Source organism: Mus pahari, chromosome 6, assembly GCF_900095145.1.
Source record: "Mus pahari chromosome 6, PAHARI_EIJ_v1.1, whole genome shotgun sequence".
Classification (NCBI taxonomy): domain Eukaryota; kingdom Metazoa; phylum Chordata; class Mammalia; order Rodentia; family Muridae; genus Mus; species Mus pahari.
This window is the reverse complement of record NC_034595.1, coordinates 87,623,251-87,643,827: the sequence shown is the minus strand read 5'-3', so window position 1 is coordinate 87,643,827 and position 20,577 is coordinate 87,623,251. Positions and strand designations below refer to the sequence as shown.

At 53.0% G+C, this 20,577-nt stretch overlaps 1 protein-coding gene across 4 annotated transcripts in view; it reads left to right on the top strand.

Moving 5' to 3' along the window:
- Positions 1 to 20,577, top strand: part of Ephb2 (EPH receptor B2) — a 119,479-nt gene that overhangs the window by 81,236 nt on the left and 17,666 nt on the right. The window contains exons 5-8 of one of the 4 annotated variants that reach the window (XM_029539707.1): positions 7,514 to 7,638; positions 16,170 to 16,332; positions 18,388 to 18,496; positions 19,266 to 19,330. In XM_029539707.1, the coding sequence (XP_029395567.1) occupies positions 7,514 to 7,638; positions 16,170 to 16,332; positions 18,388 to 18,496; positions 19,266 to 19,330 (462 nt within the window). Of the gene's footprint in view, positions 1 to 7,513; positions 7,639 to 16,166; positions 16,333 to 18,387; positions 18,497 to 19,262; positions 19,331 to 20,577 lie in introns of all 4 variants that reach the window. The other 3 variants (XM_021200806.2, XM_029539704.1, XM_029539705.1) reach the window with 3 other exon arrangements.

Here is a 20,577-nt window from a genome sequence, read left to right as displayed (position 1 = left end):
CACACACACACACACACACACACACACACACACACACACACGCGCGCGCGCGCGCACACACCACCACCACCACCAGTGAGTAGGGATGAGGCACAGGGACCTGGAGCAATCACAAGAAGTCCCACTACTACCCAGGCATGGTGGTGCTGCCTTTAATCCCAGCACTCTCAAGGCAGAGGCAGTTGGATCTCAGTGAGTTCAAGGTCAGCCTGGTCTACTTAGAGAGTTCAGGATAGCCCCTGTTTAAAAAAAAAAAAAAAGTCCCGCTACCAAATAGGTTCAGCTCTTGATTTAAACGTGGGACTGCTGGCCTCTAACTCCAGCCTGGAGAAACAGCCCTGCCTGTAAGGACTTACACTATGGGTACAAGGTAAACTGTAGATACAGAGCCTGTGTCATAGCTGCCTGACATGAGAGCCAAGAATGCCCGCCAGTGCAGACCACGGCCTTCTTGGGATGAGAGACTTCCTGCACTGAGCATTTGAGCTGGGCTCCAAAGGCTGAAGAGATGGGATGGGGCAGAGAGGAAGTTGTCCCTAGGGAGAACAATGCAGGAGGGGGACAGACAGGGTTCTACTGTTCCTCCTAAGCCCTGGTCCCTCCTGCCACAGGGCCTTTGCACATGTGACTCTGGCCTGCTTGCAGACCTGAGCTCATCTCACTGATGATCCTGACGCAGACACCTCTCCCCAGCCCAGCGCCAGGGCTTCACATTCCTGGTGCTAAAATTTAGTTTTAGGTCTCTGACCATTATGCGTCTGTCTGTCTGTCTGTCTGCCCCACCGTCACCGCCCACAGGCAGTGGTCTGCTTTTCCTCACAGAGGCTGTCCCAGAACTCAGAAGGAGACGCCCCACATGGAGCAGTCCAGAGGCATTCACAGAAAGTTCAGGGAAGCGTGCAAGGATGGGGAGCTTGGGACACCGGAGACTGCAAGAAAACAAGGCACAGGGTTGGAGGGGGAATGCCCCGCCCCAGGCCGATGATGCATTCGGTGGTGGGTTTGGACAGACCCTAAAATTCAATTTATAAATATCTAGCTCACTGCCTTAAAAGGAAAAAGCTTTTCGTTTGGGCAAGCTCTGGGCTCTGTTCACAGTCCCCTGGCACTCGCCGGGGCCAGAGCTGTCTTCTGACTTCATGAAGCCGTCACGCGCCTCCACCCACACTCTGCCTTTGTGGCGTGCCTTTTGCCCAGACGCAAGTGGCACTCGGGGACTGAGGAGGGAGAAGAGGCTGGCCTTGCCGGGTTTACACTAGAAGGAATGCCAAACCGCATGCCCGGGCTCACCAGCTGGGAATGAGCGACCTCATGACTGGGCCCAGCTGTCAGAGCCCTCAGCCTCTGTCACATGGCCATCCTGCCCCCTGACCCGACACACAGAGAGACCAGAGGGCAAGACACAGCTCCTCAGAGAGGTGGCATTTATGTGGATAGACAAGCAGGACAGCTGGGTAACCATGGTGGGGAGGGGCAGGGAGGAACACCTCAGTCACAGGTACCAGTCCTCAGGGCTGCCCAGAATCCTGGGGGGTGGGGGGGCAAGGCTACTCTAGACATGCTCTAAACAATTCAGCACCCCACCCCCAACCATCTTCACACCCAGCAGGTTCCAGAGGTGATGAGAAAGGGAGTCAGGTAGGGAAACCTGGCTTTGATTGACTGACTGATTGATTTAGAGACAGGATCTCATATAGCCCAGACCAGCCTTGAACTCAATATGTAGCTGAGGATAACCTTGAACCTCTCGTCCTCCTGCCTCTGTTTCTGGAGTCCTGGGATTTCAGGCTGACACCATGCCTGCCTCAAATCTAGCCCGGCTGTCCCCTGCTGGTAGGTAGCCTTGGTCTACTAAATATGATCACATCTGCTCGGTTCTCCCTATAGGCCTCCTTCCTCACAGAGCTAATGTCCCCAGTGCCACCCAGGCTGCCTGGCATAGGCAGGTACTAAAAACCCAGAGGTCCTCTGCTTCCACTGTGACCATGAAGTCCATTGCATGAACCAAGTGCTCAGTACATGCAGATGCTAGGTCAGGCCCTCAGCCAGGAGTCGCTCCCAGAGCTGAAAGGTCCTTTGGTCGTTTATAGAGAAGAGCTGGGAACTCTTAGGGACTTGCCCACAGCCATCATGGCAGGAGGTTACAGGATCTGAATGTCATCAGGTCCTGGGGTGGCAGGACACCTGCAGATAAGAGTCCCTACTGTGTCCAAAAAGATGACTTCAACTTTCAAAGTCACGAGCGCTGAATAATAGATTGATCCATCGGGGGCATGCCCTGTCCTCCTAGCCCAGTTGGTCACATGGAAGAAAGGACATCAGTGCCAGGCCTAACTGATCTGACCTGAGGTCAGACTTCTGATCTGAGGCCCCGGTTGAAAGGGAGCCCTCACTTTTTTGGCCTCAGTTTCCCCTGCCTGTGAAATGGGCTTTTGCAGGGGGCTTAGAAGGATGAGCAACAGTGTGGCATTACTACATGCCTGGCCACTGCAGGCTTAGCCAGTTCCAGCTGCACACAGTAGGACCTCAGAGTTCTGAGGCTATGCAGATCTCTGCAAACAGCAGGGCATGCGGCTTGCTGCTGGGGCTGCGGGATCTTTGAGTTGTTCTCCTTATCCTTACGTGGAACCTAGGATCCCGTGTGTGCCAGGTATGGAGCTCTGTATCTTTCCCCTTTTTTATTTTGAAGTCAGGACTCGGTCAGTTGCCCGGGCTGGCCTTAAATGTACTCTGTAGCTCCAGGGAAACTTTAAATTTGAAATCCTCCAGCCTCAGCTTTCTGAGACTACAGCCCCTGGATCACCAGGCCTGGCTTCTGGCCCTCGTGTATTGAGACAGTGTGCTGCATCTGATTCTTCCAGGGATGGCTTGGTTTCCTTCACCTTTGAGCCACCCTGAGCCACTGAGATCCCTTCAAGTCCTTGCCCAGAACCTCTGATAGCTTTCATTCATCCACAGGATGTCTGATCAGGGAAAGCCCTACTCCTTTAAGTTTGGTCTCCATGTGGGTAGAACAGGAAAGTCTCCCGTCTCAAGGGTTATTTGCCACATGAGGAGCCATAGTCCCCAAGACATGGGTGTGGACATCTTCTGGAGTCATGGTCCTGCTAATCAAAGCACAGAATTAGGGTCATATTGAAATACCCCACATCACAGGGGCCCCAATTTATCTCATGCACATCTCTTGCTATGTAGAGGGAAACTGAGGCCCAAAGAGATTCCTAAGTGGCTCCTCTGGATTCCGTAAGGTTCCTTGGCAGAACAGGTCCCCAGGCTCCCTGCCCAGGTCTGTGTCCACGACACCATGCCACGTGGCTCCCTCAATGAAAGACTTTGAACTCTCCAAAGCCTTTCTTATCCCCAGGGCTCCTCTGATCCTTATGCCCTGCTGGGTCCGGGCACACAATGCCTTCTGCTCTGGAACTGGTATGAACTTGTCTCCACCCTCTTCTCTCCCTGGGAGGCTGAGAGGATCAGAGAGCTCTGAGCAGGGGCCTGGGGAAAGAGGAGAGAAGGGGAGAAGAGAAGGCGAGGGAGACCGCATCCTGCGCTCTGATCCTTTGGAGCCGGGGAGGCGTTGCTGACTGAAGGTGCCATTGAAGATGGGCTCACTGCGTGATACAGGCGGGACACGGGACAGGTGGGACGGCAAAGCTGGTGACAGAAGAAAAGCAATATGCCACGAGTTTGCGAGTCTCTGAGCAGCCCGTGGAAGCGTCGGTCCTGGTAGAGGTGTGCTCGTGTTTGCTGTCTGTCTATCTGCTCCAGAGCACAGGCAACTCCCTATTTGGAGTTGATAGCTGTCTGTTGAACTGCAGTGACCCCAGCTGCCACGTGTCTCTAAGGCCTCTAGTACAGTGGTTCCCAACCTGTGGGTTGTGATCCCTTTGGGTTCAAATAACCCATTCACAGGGGTCACCTAAGACCATCAAAAAACACAGATATTTACATTACGATTCGTAATAGTAGCAAAATTAGTTAGGAAGTAGCAATGAGAATAATGTTATGGCTGGGGCGGTCACAATATGAAGAACTGTATTAAAGGGTCTCATCATTAGCAGGGTGTCCTGGATACAAAGTCCTTGCAGATACAGGGAACTGAGGCAGCAGACAGATGGGCACACACAGGAGCCTTTTCAAGTGATGGGTGCCTCTATCCCATTTGCCAAAAGGAAGTCATATAGCCAGGCCCAGAACCAGAGACAGGAAATCTGAAAATGGATAAGACAGAAAGGTACAGTTAGAGAGGGATGGTTGATACAACAGGCCACGTGGCCTTTCTTTGAGCCATAAATAATATTAGAAGGTAGAGAATGTGGAGTCCAGGGGACCAGACTCCTCCATACATCTTTTTCTGGGCCAGACTAGCTGCAGTGTCTCCTGCTATTACACGCATCCCAGACACCAGGAGAGAAGGTTAGGAGTCTGCTCTCCTTGTAAAAATGACTTCCTTTGGGTTTTATGTAATAGTTCAGCTTATATCTACTGGCAAACTCAACACGGCCACTCCAGCCAATAGAGAGGTTAGGGAAGCATAGTCTTTTAATTGGGCACAGTGTGCTTAACTAAGAACTCGAATTTTGTTCCTGTCTGAAAGATTGACTGTTGGGAAGGAGACTGAAGCAAAGGAACCTGGGAAGAGAGAGGGTTAGCTTGCCCAAAGCCAGCCAGCCAGCCAGCCAGCCTGCCTGTCTTCCTTCCTTCCCTCCACATACCAATAAACATTGCTGAGCCAGACACTGTTCCAGGCACTGAGGGTGAAGGGTTGAACATGTTGAGACAGAGAGGAGACAGGCATGGTGTCCCTGAACAGGCGACATTTGGGTGGAGACCTGAATGGAGATGAGACCGTTGATCTCTGGTGGGTGGCAGGCAAGAGGTTTCTCAGCAGAGAATCAGGAGCCAAAACCCCCAGGGGTGGGGACCTTGGTATATTGGGAAACATAAAGAGGCAGAATAGATGGTGTCTGGGAGAGAGGAGATGGTGAAAAGAGAGATATGCCAGACAGGGCCTCCACAGCAGGCTCAGGCATCTGCGGAGCCATCCGTGGAAGCAAAGGCAGGGGATGGTTCTGGGGCCATCAGGCCTGGGCCTGGGGTGGGGCCTCAGACAGGCCAGTGTGTGGCTGCCTCTCCCTATGGCGCCTTAGCTCACTGCCTCTTCTCAACTGGGAATGGATGGCCAAAATTGGGTTTTTTCCTTCATCCTCAGCACACAGGAAGTGAGGTGTGGCCGCCTGCCTCTGGCCAGGCAGCATCCCAGCCTTCTGCCTCTCTGACCTATGCTGGCATCTAGGACTAGAAGCCGGTCCCTCATTTAGCCTGTGGAGACCACCTTGCAGTGTCACCTCATCCAGCCTCAGAAGTCCCTCGTCCAGCCCCTTCATTACTTAGGGAAGAAACCTGGCTTGTAGGGAGAATTCAGCTGGCGCAAGCCCCTGCCAGGGAGGGCAGGCTCTCTCCATTCTCCCCAGGTCTTGCTGGAGACCAGCAGGCCCCTTGGCCACCTGCTGCAGGAAAGCAGGCTGCCCAGCTTCCCCCACCTCCTCAAGCCACAGGCCTCCTCTGTGCTTTGCCCCCTGGGGCTCCATCTCCTGGCAAGGGTCACAGGGCACCGCTGACCCCATAGCCTCCTGACGTGCCCGTCTGATAATTGAAAATACCAGAATTCCCAGATGTCCAACTTCCAAGGTAATCTGACCCGGTGTGGGCGCGGCAGCAGGAGGGGCCCGGACAGTTTCTAGCTAGTGCCTTTTCTCATTGCTAATCTCTGGATTCCGAGAGTGGGGCCAGCTCCCCGGCCCGCCTTGATCATCTTCCTGGCAGATCCCGTCTCCTCACCACGCCTGGGTCACGGGGCTTACGGGCTCAGAGCCCAGGATCTGCCTGAAACCCAAGCCTGCTACAGCCCAGACCCCTCAAGCCCATGGGAGCTGCCATGCCTGGAGGAGGGTGGATTGGCTTCAAGACTACAGTCTGGAGTTTAGGATGTCCTTATAAACCTCTTCAGCATCCCTGGTCTGCCATTATCACTACAGGAAAGCTGGTTGGCCCCGAGTTTGCCTAGGTTTGAATCTTGGCTCCATTGCTTGCTGCACGTGACCTCAGGCAGGTTTCTTCATCCTTCCTGAGTTCTTTCCCTCATCTGTAGAGCAGGTATTATAAATGCCCAACCCGCCGGGCGTGGTGGCGTACGCCTTTAATTCCAGCACTCGGGAGGCAGAGGCAGGCAGACTTCTGAGTTTGAGGCCAGCCTGGTCTACAGAGTGAGTTCCAGGACAGCCAGGGCTATACAGAGAAACCCTGTCTCAAACCCCCCCCAAAAAAAATTATTTAAAAAATAAGTGCCCAACCCACAGATGGCATGTGTTATCTGAGCTAGTGACCCTGTGGGTGTCAGTAACCAGGGCCTCCTCTGGGTGGGCATCTTGAGCCCACAGAGTCTCCAAGAGAGCTTAATAGAGGTTCAGGCAGACATCTTCTCCAGGCCTTCTGTCATACCCCGGGCCCTTCAGGACAAGGACAGACTCCAAAGGCTGGGCCCACTTGCCTTGGCTGCATGATCCTACCCCTCCTCTTAAGAGCCCACCCTGTGGCTTCAGCCAGAGGGACTGTGGGCAGAGTCCTGGCTGTACACAGTCCTTGAGGGGTAGAATGGACCACATGCCCCACCAGGCTCACCGCTGTGGACCCACTCCCTGCTGTGTGATCTTGGACAAATCACTCACTCCCCCTCTCTGTGCATGCTTGGGAGTCTGGATTCCCAGGCACCCCACATCTGAGACTGCATGGTCAGTGGCTGGAATGAGAAGGCAAGGTGGGGTCTGTCCAGGTCTCCCAGTTATAGTGGCACCAGCTGAGAAGAGAGGCAAGCAACAGGGCACATTCTGACACTTTGCCTTGTAGTTGGACATGAACTGGAGATTCCAGAAGCAGCCACTGGGAGCCCTGGCTCTGGGTGGATTCTCTGGTTCCTCTTTACAGAGCCTAATGTGATGCTGGCTGGGGTTAAGGGGAAGAGCAGGGGTCGGGGTGGGGCTCACTAGACAGAAATGAGCCCACTTTCTTCCATGAGTCTATATGGCACTGAATGGCCAGGTGGCGTGGCTTCTCCCTGGAGGGATGCTGGCACTCCCAAAATTATTTCCCAGTCATCCACTCAGCCTTCACACACACACACACACACACACACACACACACACACACACACACACACACACCTTCCATAGCATCAAGCAGGGGTGTGGAAGCTGAGGCTCCCAAAGGTGAAAGACCCTTCCCAGGCCACAGGTCAGTGAGCCGGGGGGGGGTGAGCCCCCACCATGGTCTGGCATTCCTTATTGGTCTTTTCTCTGGTCCCTGACCCCTCACCAACCTGCTTTCTGACCCTGTCCTCACTGGCCCCATGGTGGCTCTCACGCTTCTAAAATAAGTTGCACTTCCTCATGCCTGCTTTGACCCCTGACCTCTGACCTCTCTTGACCCCCCCCCTGACCTCTGACCTCTCTTGCAGCACCATCGGCCGTGTCCATCATGCACCAGGTGAGCCGCACCGTGGACAGCATCACCCTGTCGTGGTCCCAGCCAGACCAGCCCAACGGTGTGATCCTGGACTATGAACTGCAGTACTATGAGAAGGTAGCCCTGGGCCAACAGGCTCCATATCCCCAAACGCCCCTCTCCCAATCTAGGCCTGGTATGTACTCTCCTGCCAGCCTCAGGGTCAGCCTGCTGGGCTCTCCATTGGCTCTCCCGCCCCTGCTGTGAGCTCTTAGGCGGGGCCTTGCCCTCTCAATGTTCTGGTCCAGGGGACCAGCTGTCTGTCTGAACGACATGCCACCTTCATTCAGACCTGTTACTGTCAAGACCTCTTCAGTCTTGTCCTCCAGAGGCCTGGGTTTGAGATAAACTGTTTTTCAAAACAAAACAAAACTGCGCTTAGCATTAATAACTGGTCTTCACCAGTTGAAAGCGTCTACACCCTATGCGGGGTGGACCCCTAGAAGGGCCTCTGGGAAAGATGGACTTCTGTCCAAACTACGGTGTCGGTGACTAACAGGGAAACCCACAGTTGAGGGGATCCCACAGTGAGCTGACAGTGAACAGAAGGGCTCTTCCTATGGCTGAGGGAAGAAAGCCAGCCTTCCTCTAAGGCCCTCTGAGTCTACTGTGGCCCTGTCTCCACTCAGGCACCTTGGATGGCATAGACAGATTTCTCTCTGATCTTTTAGAATGGACTACACTCCTCTTTGAGAGACCTGTGGCTGAAAGCCACGCACGTAAGACAAATAGGCAGAACCCATTTGCACCCTCAGACAGTCAAACTTGGCCCTGGGAGCCTCCATCTTCACCTGGGTGGATGGCAGAGGAGACTGCCACTCTATGAGGAGGAAGAAGGGGCAGACACCAACACCAGACATGTCCCTGGTCCCCTGCAGAGGCGAATGCATGGGCTTCCCTGCTCTCCTGCCTGCCTCCTACAGGGTGGGCTAGTATTTCCGTGCAGTGCCACATGGGACCAGAGACCATGAGCACCACATAGCACAGGCCTCCAAGAATGGACATAGCAGTTGGCCCCCTGTAGGAATAAACACCAGAGGCCCTGTAACCTGGTGCCTAGACTTGGAATTCTTCCTCCTTCTACCCATAGAGACCACAAGGACCCCGGAGAAAGGTGCCCTGGGGCTTCTGTTCAAACTAAGCTGCCGGTAAATGATTGGTAGGAAGCCCTTTGTTGGGGGCGAGCTCACAGTGAGCAGGAAATGGATGGGGGATCATGCTGTTGGGGTTCAGGGACTGTGGCAGCTAGGCCTGCAAAAGCCCTGAGACCTCTCTGAGACCCTGCCTAGTCCCCATCAGCCTCTGGGGTAGTAGAGATCTGTTTGTCACCTGTTAACCTGGCCTCATTCAAGTGCTCCTCCTAATCATGGGTGTTTCCCCCTGTATATCCCAGTGTCCTGTGTTGCTGTCAGGAGCACCTCTCTCTCTGGTCATCACCTTCTCCCCAGAGCTTTGAGCTGAAGCCTAGAGATACCCAGTAGATGAGTTGAGTGAAGGAATGAAGGAGCCCCCCACCCCCGCATCACTACAGTGCCCAACTATCTCAACCAGCTGTCTCCCCCCCCCCCCAGAGAGGCCTGCACACACACACACCCCGGCTCCTACCCCAGCCCCAGCTTTTGACTTCTCCATCACATTCTTCCCTCCCTGGTCTCTTATCCCTGCCTGTCAGCAACTTCAGGGTACCAGGAAACACCACCACCGCTACCAGCCTTGAGCATCTTCCCACAGCCTCTGCCTCTTCTCTGGAAAGCCCACATGCTGGCAGCAGGGGGCCTGCTCTCCCTAGGGTGCGAATGATGAATGAGAGCATTGTGTGGATGGAGCAGAGAGTGAGGGATGGAGCCCATGAATGAAACAAGAACCAGAGGCAGGCTGGCCACTTGGGCCAGTCACTTCCTGCCCCTCGCCACCCCGGCCAGCCCCAGTTCATACTTTAGTATTTCGGCACGAACGTCCTGGCCTTCTCCAAGAGACCTTCCCATACTGCCAAGACCAGGGCCAACACTGAGTCCTCTCTTGGCCCTGTGCTGATAGAGCCACCGTGAGTGAGACATTAGCTCTGCCGTGTCCTGGTATACAGTAGGCGTTCCATAAGTACTTGTTGGATGAGTTGAGGAAGCAGCTACCGAGAGGCCTGAGTGTCTCTCTTGAAAAAAAGCAGCCCTATATCTCACTGGGTCCTGAAGGATTTTGATGGGGCTCCCAGTCTGGGTAGCTGGACCGGGAAGCTTTGCCTTACAGGGGCCAGTGTCTCTGCTCCCTCCAGCAAGGACAGCTTAACAGCTGATTTTAGAGAGAGAAAAAGGAGAAAAAAAAAAAACAGAAGAAAGAAAAGGGGAAAAAAAACTAATTAAGAAGCCTTGTGATTAAATGAAACTGAAAGTATTTTTCCCCAAAGATTGGAGCGGAAATGAGGAATCCCTCTGCGGTCCTGACTGCGACCCATTTCCTAGCGCAGCAGCCAGGCCTGGGAGTCTGGCAGAGGTGTCGGCTGGGGTGACACTGCTCTGCTTTCTTTGGGACCAGGTGGCCACCTGGTCACTTCTCACAGTCCTCGATGTGTGCAGGGGACCACTCCATCACCACAATCATCCTTGGAATGGAACTCCCCGGCACTGACGGGAGGAGAAACTGAGGCACAGAGGCCCACGTGGCCTGTCGGCACTCTGTGCTGAGAGTCAAAGGAAGGATCCACCCTCCATCTCCCCTTCTCACTCTCTCTGGTGCTCCTGCCTCCCGGCTTTCTCCCAAGGTTACTTCTGAGATGACCAGTGACATGGAGCTAGGACCAGGTCCCTGTCAGTTAGCCCGTCTGCTCAGAGTCTGGGTGTACATGCCATTAAAGGACAGCCACTGGGTCATTTGACTTCCACTATCACCAGCTGACGCTGGCTGCAGAGGACTTGACCATCGGGGGGAGTGGGGGAAGAAGGCTCAGACAGTAACAGCCATGTGAAATACTCTCCACAGAAGGGACGGCAAAGGTCTTGGGGGTGGGAGGTACCTAAGCACGGCTGGGGAGGCCCGTATCCGGGACATCTGAGCTGAGGTTTGAAAGCTGAGAGAAGTTTACAGAGCACGGGTGTGTGATGAAGGCAGCCATTCAGGCAGCAGGCGCAGCGGGCTCAAAGGCCCTGGGGCAGAGCTGAGCAGCTGCGTTCGGAGAACTGAGAAATGATCTCAGACCTCAATAAGAACAACACACAGGGGAGAGAGAGCAGGCCACGGGGGAGCCGTTGGAAAGGGAGGCTGGCTGGGGTGTGTCCTGCCTTCCAGGCCTGGTGAGTCTGGATTTGATTTAGAGTCTGATAGAAGGTTCTGGAATGCTGGGATCTGACTCCAGTTGTGTTAAAGATCCATGCAGAGTACTAGAAAGTAGACTTGGGGGGCGGGAAGAGGGGGGCCCAGAGACACATGGGACACGGAGTGAGAAATGACGGGTGCTTGAGTTGGGGGAAGGTCGGCAACAGAGGCGGTAAGAGTGGACGTTTTGGTGCCCGGGGCCCCTGGGACATGGCAGGATGACCCTGTGGATGGTGCTGGTTCCAAAGGCAAGTGATTTTAAAGAGTAGCCTAGCACTTGCTAAGCAGGATACCCTGGAGCAGATGCCAAGGGTCAGCAGAAGCAGAGGCCGCAGCCTGGGGTCATTCAGAACCCAAGGAGAGGGAGCCAGTAACTGATGGTGGGGGTCAGGGATCCAGGATCGACATCTGTTCTGATGCCTCAGCCTTCCGGAGTCACCTGGGAGGGTCAGTCAGGTTGTGTCCCTGACAAGCCATGGCTGCCTCTGACTGGTATCTAGGATCTGCCCGGTACCCACAATTCATCCCTGTCTGGGATGCTTCAGAACTTTCTAGAACAAATGCTGGTCTGTCTCCATCAAAGGGCCACGCCCACCTTCCCTCCTCCTCTCTTGCTTCTCCAGAAAGGCCCTTTAGGAATGGCGATGGCTCTCGGGTCTCCTTGGCTTGGTCTTTCCCCAGATCTACTGGGACCCGCTGCCTTCCCTGAGCCTGAACTGACAGCCATTGCCTGAGGCTGCTGGGTAAATAGCAGCGGGCTCACGGCAGACTGGCGGTTTCCATCCACCCAGTGTCCCTGGGGAAGTGGCCTCCTTCAGCAGAGCCTCCCAGAGCCCATGGGTTCGTGGTCTCCACAGCCGGGAGCAGAGACACTGGACCATGCAGGCATCCTGACATTGATGTCAATGTCAGTTCAACAGACATGGCCAGTCAGCAGCTGAGAGAAGCAAGCATTTCAGACAGGGCACGAGGACTGGGGAGAGCAGGAACTGTGGCGTCCAGCTGTGTTTGGAGCAGGCTCTGTCGAGAGAAGCCTGAGCCCGCACTCACTCACCTCAGCCGTCCCTCACGTATCTTGGGAACAACGGCTACTTACTCTCTAACAGCACTGGTCATGGCAGTGACCACAGGAGCTGGCGATTGTGGAGCCACTGTGCACAGTGACAGCATTTGAGTGCTAAAGTCCCTAGCCATTTTCTTTTCTTTCTTTCTTTCTTTCTTTCTTTCTTTCTTTCTTTCTTTCTTTCTTTCTTTTTTTTCAAGACAGGGTTTCTCTGTATAGCCCTGGCTGTCCTGGAACATTTTCAATGGACTCTTCCTGGATCAGGCAGAGTGAATGGCACCCACTGCTGGTAACCTTCCTTTGAAGATGGGAAAGCCAAGGCTACCAACCAGCCTTGCTAGTGCATGCCTGAAATCCCAGCACTCTGCAGGTAGAGGCAGAACTCTGGAGTTCAAGGTCACATTCCCACTTAGATAGCAAGGCCAGCCTGGAGATCTGTGAGTCTGGCTCAACAAAATTAAAAGGAGAGAGAGAGAGAAAGAGGAAGGGAGGAAGGAAGGAAGGAAGGAAGGAAGGAAGGAAGGAAGGAAGGAAGGAAGCAGCAGGCAGGCAGACTGGGGCCTGATTCTGTCTCTTCCTGCAGGCCCTGGTAGGTTTCTCTGCATTTCTCCTATTACCCAGCCAATGGTACTCCAGAGAAACAGCTAGAGCAATACAATCTCTCCAACATCCCAGTGAGCCACGTGCTGCCTGATTGAATTCTAGAGCTTTGGCATTTATTGCTCTGTTTTCTGGAATGGTACACAGAGCCTCAAGAAAGTGAAAGGGGTCTATCCTGAAGACACTGCATCTCCGTGGGAGAGAAACTCAGTATTTAAAACAGTGTCTGGTCCTATCTCCATCTTGTGCCTGGCTTTAGGGAAATGATCTGCTTGGACTGGTTCCTCACACCCCCCCCAGGGTACCTGTGACACCAGGGTTTCCTCTCATCCTCATATATACAAACTCAAACCCCAAGTGTCCCAAGGTGGCACCAATCCAGAATGTGGACACCAACCAGCCTTTGTGCTGGAGTAGATAGCGTGTTGCACAGCGGCACCTACTGGTCAGTGTTGGAATTGTACCGTAGATTGGCCATGTGTGTCACTAAGGAGCACCTGTGTACTGAGATAGTGTGTGGCCCTTGCCCTCAGGAAACCTCCATCCTCAGAGAAGATGGGTATGTACATTAGAACATTAGAAGAGGTTTTATACCCACAAATCCTGCCTGGGACATCCTAAAGGTCTCCATCAGAGTCAGCATTTGTGCTGAGCCTTGAGATAGAGAAAGAAAGGACACTTGCGACTTGGGGAGCCTGGCCAAGAGCCTGGTATCCAGGAAAATGAGGGTGATGTGATAGAGCATAGTAGGAGGCATATATATGTCTCAGTGATAGAGCACTCCTCTAGCATGCCTGAGGCCCCGAGCCGCATCCACAGACATAAATAAAACATGGAACCCCAGATTAAATTTGAATGAAGAAAATGTTAATGTATGCCCCAAATAGAGCATAGGCTATAGTTATGTTACAGAGTCGGGACTGGAGAGACTGTTCATTTGGCAAGGTGCTTGCTTGTAGTACAAGCAGGAGTTCCATCCCCGTGCACATGTTAAAAAAATAAACAAACAACAACAACTATACACAGCAAAGCACACATAAAATTCAGGCACTAGTGAGGTGGAGAAGGGGGATCCCTGTGGCTTGCAGGCTTGCTGGCCTAGCCTGATTGCTCAGGACAGTGAAAGACAGTTTCCAAAAAAGGAAAGGAGAGGAGAGGGGAGGAAAGAGGAGGGGAGGAGAAGGGAGGGGAGGGGAGGGGAGGAAGAAGGAAGGAAGGAAGGAAGGAAGGAAGGAAGGAAGGAAGGAAGGAAGGAAAAGACACAGTGAAGAACAACTGAGAAAAACACTCTTATTGACCTCTGACCTGCACACCCACAAATACATATACCTTTTTAAATATATTCATTGAAGCCATGGATGTAGTTCAGTGAGTAAAGTGCCTTCCTGGTGTACCAAAGCCCCTAGTTCCACCCCCAGCACCATGTAAATTGGATAGAATAGTACATGTCTGTGATCCCAGAATATAGGAGGCAGAGGCAGGAGGATTATCTGTTCAGGGTCATCCTTGGCTACGTAGCCATCTCTGGCTACATGAAACTCTTATGTCAACCCCCCTCTATAAAAAAAAAAAAAAAAAAAAAAAAGAATAAAATAGAAGTTGCGTGTTTATCTGAGCAGCTTGCTCTATGTGCCAGGGAGATCAGAACCTGGGATGTCTGGGGAACAGTGGGGACGTAGCAGGGGAGCCTGGCAGGTGTGGATCATGAGAGATCCTCGGTGGAGTTAGCTTCCACAGTGCTGGGAAAATTCCATGTTTGATACAGAAAAAATAAAACACAACCCCCGCTGACAGTCAGGACGACACAATGCGAGGGGCATGGCAGGCCTCCCTCTGGCATCTCAGGGGATGATGTTCTTGGAGCTCCAAAGAGGGGAAAACACACACAGCTGGGGGAATCCAGAAAGTTGTCTGAAAGAGCAGAGGAAAAGTAGCCTCCTGTCTGGCCGCCCTGCAGGAGTCATCCTGGCTCCCTGGCATGTGATGTGACAGGAGAGGCTCCCAGGAGAGCACTGTGCTCTGCAACCTTGTATCCCAAGCTCTTCTTTACCTCCCAGCCTTTTACCTGCTGCTCTTTCTGCAGGAAGACCCTTCTCTCTCCACCACCTGGTGGCTCCTGCTTGTTCTTTAAGGTTTCAGTCCAGAGCCCTCCCCACCCCCCATTATCCAGGGAGCTTTCTGACTTTACCTCGGATCCCCAGTGAGGTCAGGTCTCTCCCTAAGCATGCTCTTACTTCCTCCCCTGCCTGGTGAGCATTCATACCCAGCAATTTCCCTCTTAGGCAGCCTGTATGATCCTGCTACGAGACACTGAGATGTTAAGGTCACGCTAACAGAGCAGCATCTGAAGCAGGTTCACATCAATGCCTGGGATGATGTTAACTCTCCCGCTCTCAGGATGTGCTTGGGGACTCTGTGTGCCTGAGATGTAAACCTAATCTGCATGTGTGGTTGGGTATCTTTCTACTGGGAAGGGGTCCAGAGCTGTGCATCAGCTTCCCCTCCTTTGAGAGGTTGAATCCCCACAACTGTTCTAGCTGTTCTAGTTGGAGCTCTGAGGCTTGCTCGGGCTTACATCTCAGTCTCCTATGGGACCCTAGCACCCAGTCAAGGCTCAGTATAATAGGGAAGACACTCAGGGAAGTCTTGTTGAGTGCCTGGCAGATGTCTAAGTGTGCACCACTTGGGTCTAGCCATGTCACATCTGCGGTCACACTGCTTAGCTGGATCTTTGTCCTGTTGTCTTCTGGTTTCCTTGAGCAACATCCGGGAAGAGAGAATGGTGGTCTGCATCTCTCCAAGACGAGAACATTGTGTGCCCAAAGTCCTGGGCACTAGAAGTGGCTCCACGTGGAGCCTAGTTCTGAGCCCCAAAGCAGCCGCTTAGCCAATGTGTGAACTTGAATGTCATTGTCTCTGCCTAAAATGCAAAGTGCACTCATAAAATTGGGCATGGTGGTGCACGCCCAGAATCCCTGCACTCGGGAGGCAGAAGCAGGAAGATCAGAAAGCCAATCTTCTTTTTAAATACAGAGTAAGGTCAAAGCCAGCCTGGGCCACATGAGATCCTGTCTCAAAACAGACAAAAGAGGCCCAGGGCAGAGCCATGTGCAGACAAGGATTGAATGATGAGATGAATCTCCTACCTGCTGTTTCAGGAACTTAGAGTCTGTGTACAGCGGCCACACAACACGTGTGTGCTAGTCAGCTCTTGCTGAGATAAAGCTGCAAAGCAAGCAGTCTCACAAACACCCTGGGATACAACATAGACCTGTGTCTGTGAATCGAATGGCCCTACTTCAGCTTAGAGCTGGGTCAAGGTCTTGTTCGGGAACCCGGTTCTAGCCCCTGTCCCAGCAGATGGCGGAAGCACAGAAACTGAGCCAGATCATCAGGCACACGTAAAGTCTGCAGGGTTCTTATTCTCATGCCTACTAGAATGTTCCAAAGTCCAAAGCAGGTCACCTCTCCAGATCCGAGACAGAAAAAAAAAAAAAAAAAAAAAAAAAGCCTGCTTCCATGGGAAGCATTGTAGAGTCACTTGACACAGGCATGACTGGGTGACCTGTCACCAGAGAGGATCTGCTCCGAAGAGCAGCAGAAGGTAGCGCTCTTTAACCATCTTCTCTGTTCCCAGCAGGAGCTCAGTGAGTACAACGCTACCGCCATAAAAAGCCCCACCAACACAGTCACTGTGCAGGGCCTCAAAGCCGGCGCCATCTATGTCTTCCAGGTGCGGGCACGCACCGTTGCAGGCTATGGGCGCTACAGTGGCAAGATGTACTTCCAAACCATGACAGAAGGTAAGCAGAGAACACCAAGCACCGCCCCCACCAACCAGTGAGCCAATGAATGCACAAGTGGGCGTGGCCAGTCCTAGGACGCATGTGCCAACCAGAAAGCAGGCCACTTCCCTCCCTCCCACCTTTGTACAAGATACAAACTGTGCAGCTCTGAGCCATAGAGCCTCGGGATCGAAGGCCCACAAAGGTCCCCACTTCCATATTACCATCATTTCAGTGAGGCCGCTTCCTCTTCTAGGATACGTAGGAGGTCAGACCTAACTTGTAGATCCATACTTATCAAATCCTTTTCTTTCTGGGCTCTGGTTTTTTGTGTGTATCAAACAAACAAACAAACAAAAAAGCATTGTGCTTAACTGAGATAGTAAACATTGTATCCATTTGCAACTCTCACAACTTGCAATGGGACTGAGACTTCTGAAACCCTATCTAAGCTGAACAAGAAGTGTTGGGATAAATTAGTAATGTCTGCCCTGGGCAAAGGAATGGGCCTCTGTGCTATGTTCGTTTTCCAGTCTTGGAGTACATGGTCTCTGACTACCTTTTCTGCTTTAATAATCTTGAAGAGCAGTAGATTATAAGGAGGTGTGTAACTTCTGAAGCAAGGTAGATGGGAGTCCACTTCTGGCTTGGCCCTAGCTGTCTAGCTGAAAACATGCTCCCTAACTTCTGGTCCTGTCTTTTTATCCATAAAAGGGATGAAAATTACATGATCGCCATTATCCACACTAAACATATATACTTCAAAGCTTAGGAACCTACCTTAGAGTTGGTTTGAGGACACAATATGTTTAGAATAGTCTCCTTTACATGACCTGTCACCAGACAACCAAATTCAGGGATATTTCCCAGACCTAAGGAGAGACCACTCACTGTAGGAAGTGTATTCCAGGGCTGATGCAGAGGTCTCCGTGACACTGGAAACAGTAACAGCGGGAGTCCTGGCTGGCTGAGGGCTCCCTGTGAGCCAAGGATTACCAGAGATTTATCCATAATTCTGGGGTAGTGTTGTGCCCAGACTTCAGCAATCCCTCCTTAGCCCCTGTCCATAGACTGCACTCTCATTTGACTAAACTTTTCAGAGCCTCTCGGGTTTAGGAATTTAGGGAAGACCCTAAACTCCTGTCCCACTGAGGCAGCCTTTCCTGTATGTGTACCTGTGTTCCAGTATTTGCCTCCTCTGCCCTCTGCCCTCTGCCCTCTACCCTCTGCCCTTTCCTCACCAGAAGCTCCTCTTGCCTTTCTATGAGCACCTCAGATGAGCTCACAGGCCAGGGACTGAGCCCCATCCCAACTCCCCTGTATGCCTCACCATGTGCATGTCCTAAGAACCCAAGATGACCTCCCTCCTTGCCTAGCTCCTCTTCTTCCTACCACAGAGGAGGATGCTGATGTAGCTGGCCTCAGCCCAGCCAATGCCAAGTGCATCTGTGCACTGCCATTCACGTTCTGGCCTCAGGGCAGGCAGCTGAGCTCACACGCTGGCTTTGACCTCTTCCTTCCTGCACAGCCTCAGGCCCATTCTGACCTCCATAAGCTTGATTTCCCGAGCACAAGAAGAGCCCACTGTAGGCAGTGCATTCCAGGGTTGTTGTGGTGGTCTCTGTGAGGCACACTGGAAACAGAAACAATGGCAGGCCAAGCTGGCTGATGTTCAGCCAGTATTGTCAGAGATTTACCCACAATCCTATGGGATGAGATCTGTCAGTCTCCCCGTCTTGGAGATATTACTCAGTTGATAGACTACTTACATAGTACGGGTAGGATTCCTGCCCAGGAGCCTCCCTCCCCACCCCTAGTCATTCTTGCTTATCACCACATCAGCAAGGGAGTGCAGGGGTCCCTGTGCCCACTTTTTCAATGAGATGAGGGTTGAAGCTGGCCATAGGCCTGTTCCTTCTCACATCTCACTTCCTGTTCAGTGTGAGGAAGTTGCTGGGGTTAGAAGCAGGAAGGGCGCCTAGGGGTCACTCAGAGACCATCAGTGGAGGATGGGGGTAGGGTCAGCCCCCCCCCCGCACCAGGCTGAGATGACCACTGTCACTATCTCTGCAGCCGAGTACCAGACCAGCATCAAGGAAAAGCTGCCCCTCATCGTAGGCTCCTCCGCTGCCGGCATAGTCTTCCTCATCGCTGTGGTCGTCATTGCCATCGTATGTAACAGGTGGGTGGCGGCTTCTGGGCCTTGTCTTTAGCCATAGTTGGGAGCAGATGGGGACTTTCTCTCAGGCACTGCCCCCCCCCCCCCGAGGCGCTGCAGTCATCCAGGATACCTCCGGTGTCCACCATCCAGCCATACAGTAGGAACGGGTGCTGTCCCAACAAGTATGTGGGCAGGGTTGCCCACTGAGGCAGTGAGGACCATCCCAGACCAAGAGAGGACAGAGATAATGGCAGGGTGCTGAGAGCTGTGGGTAGGCTGAAGGACGAGATATAGTTCATTCCCTGTCTTCTATCCTAGCTAAGGCAAGGAGACTGAAAAGAGGGGAGGAGCTTAGCCGGGAGGGGCGGGGCATGGTGGGCGTGGCAGGGCAGAGACTGTAGGTCATGCCAATCCTTGATGGCTGTGGGACAGTGATGCAAAGACCCTTCCTGCTTAAAGAAGCCCCCACACTTACTTCCCAACCAAGGACCAGAGGAAGCTCAGACGGACAGTGCAGCCGAGGTTAGTGGAGTCAGACGCCACAACTAGAGTTTGAGGACTTTGTTTCTTCCCTTTAAAGGGACTTGGCTACAGAAAGGGCAAGGGACAGAATGAACCTGGATTCGCGGAGGGAGAAAAGGGAAAGCCAAGGTGGAGTAAGGCTAGAGAAAGGACCGGACTAGACACCACCACCTCCAGCACGGGAGTGGCCTCAAGGGGTTGCCCTCCTCTCCTCTCCCCTCTCTGGGTGCCTTCGGGTGGCTCCAGCCCTTTGCTCTTGTTCCAGAAGACGGGGGTTTGAGCGCGCCGACTCAGAGTACACCGACAAGCTACAGCACTACACCAGCGGACACAGTACGTACACACCCTAGCCACGCTGACACCCTGGGGCCCTTCTCTACCATCTCCATGGAGATCCTCCTCGGTTGCCGCTGCCACGCCGGCCTCTGCTGCAGCTCCCACTGCCACTGCCACCACCGCCTCCTCTTCCTCTTCCTCCTTGTCTTCTTGATTTGTGTTTGAAAGTGTGTGTGTGTGTGTGTGTGTGTGTGTGTGTGTGTGTGTGTGAATGTTTGTGTGAGCGTATGTGCCATGGAGGGTTGTGGGGTGTGTGTGTGTGCTTACCTATAGATTCACAGAGGACATAAGATCCCTTGGAGCTGGAGTTGCAGGTGTTTGTGGGATGCCGGTCTCGTTACATGGGTGCTGGGATCTGAACTCCAGTCCTTATGATATCTATATCAAGTGCTCATCACCACTGAGCCATCTCTCCTGCCCCTCCCTAAGGCCAGGTGGGTCCTGGGTGTGCCAAGCTGCCTCTCACTTTTTAGCTTTTGCACCGACTATTCCATGTGTACTTCCTATGATGACCCCACCATGCAACACCATGTCCCCTGAAAGCCCTTCCCCGACTCCATCCATCCTGGACCTTAGCCCTGCTCTGAGCCAGCACAGCTCATCTCACCGGGGACATCGTCCTAACTGTTGACTGGTCTCCCCGCAGATGTAGCAGGTAGAATCCAGACCTGAAGTTGCCCCCCTCCCAGACACTAGCAGGGCACCCAGCAGCACACAGTGGGTACCACACATATGTGTGAGCTATGTAAGGAGATGGACCCAGTGCTGGGGGGGGGGCATGGATTTAAATCTGAGGTCCAAGTGAGGGTCTTATTGAGAGCATTCGTTTGAACAAAACCACAAACGCTTTGGGATAATGGGCTGCTCATGTTTCTCCAGGGAGGAGCATTAAGGCAGGGAAATGGCCCATGTACAGGAGAAACAAGCATGGCTGAGCCAGAAACCGGTGGGAATGGGAGGCGGGAGTTATTCTCCTTGGCCATGTAGAACTCTTTGGATTTTTCCTTGGAGTGATGTGGGAAGTCTCTGGAAGTTCTGAGCTGAGGACTAACTTGTTCTGTGTTATGGTCTCAGCAAAGGCTTCTCTGGTATTGTGTGGAGAACAGAAAGAAGAAGCTGAAGCCAGGGAGGTGGCTCTTGGAGCCATCCAGGCTGGATACAGTGGTGGCTAGATCGGGTAGCAGGGGTTTTGGTAGAAATGTGTGTGTGTGTGTGTGTGTGTGTGTGTGTGTGTGTGTGTGTGT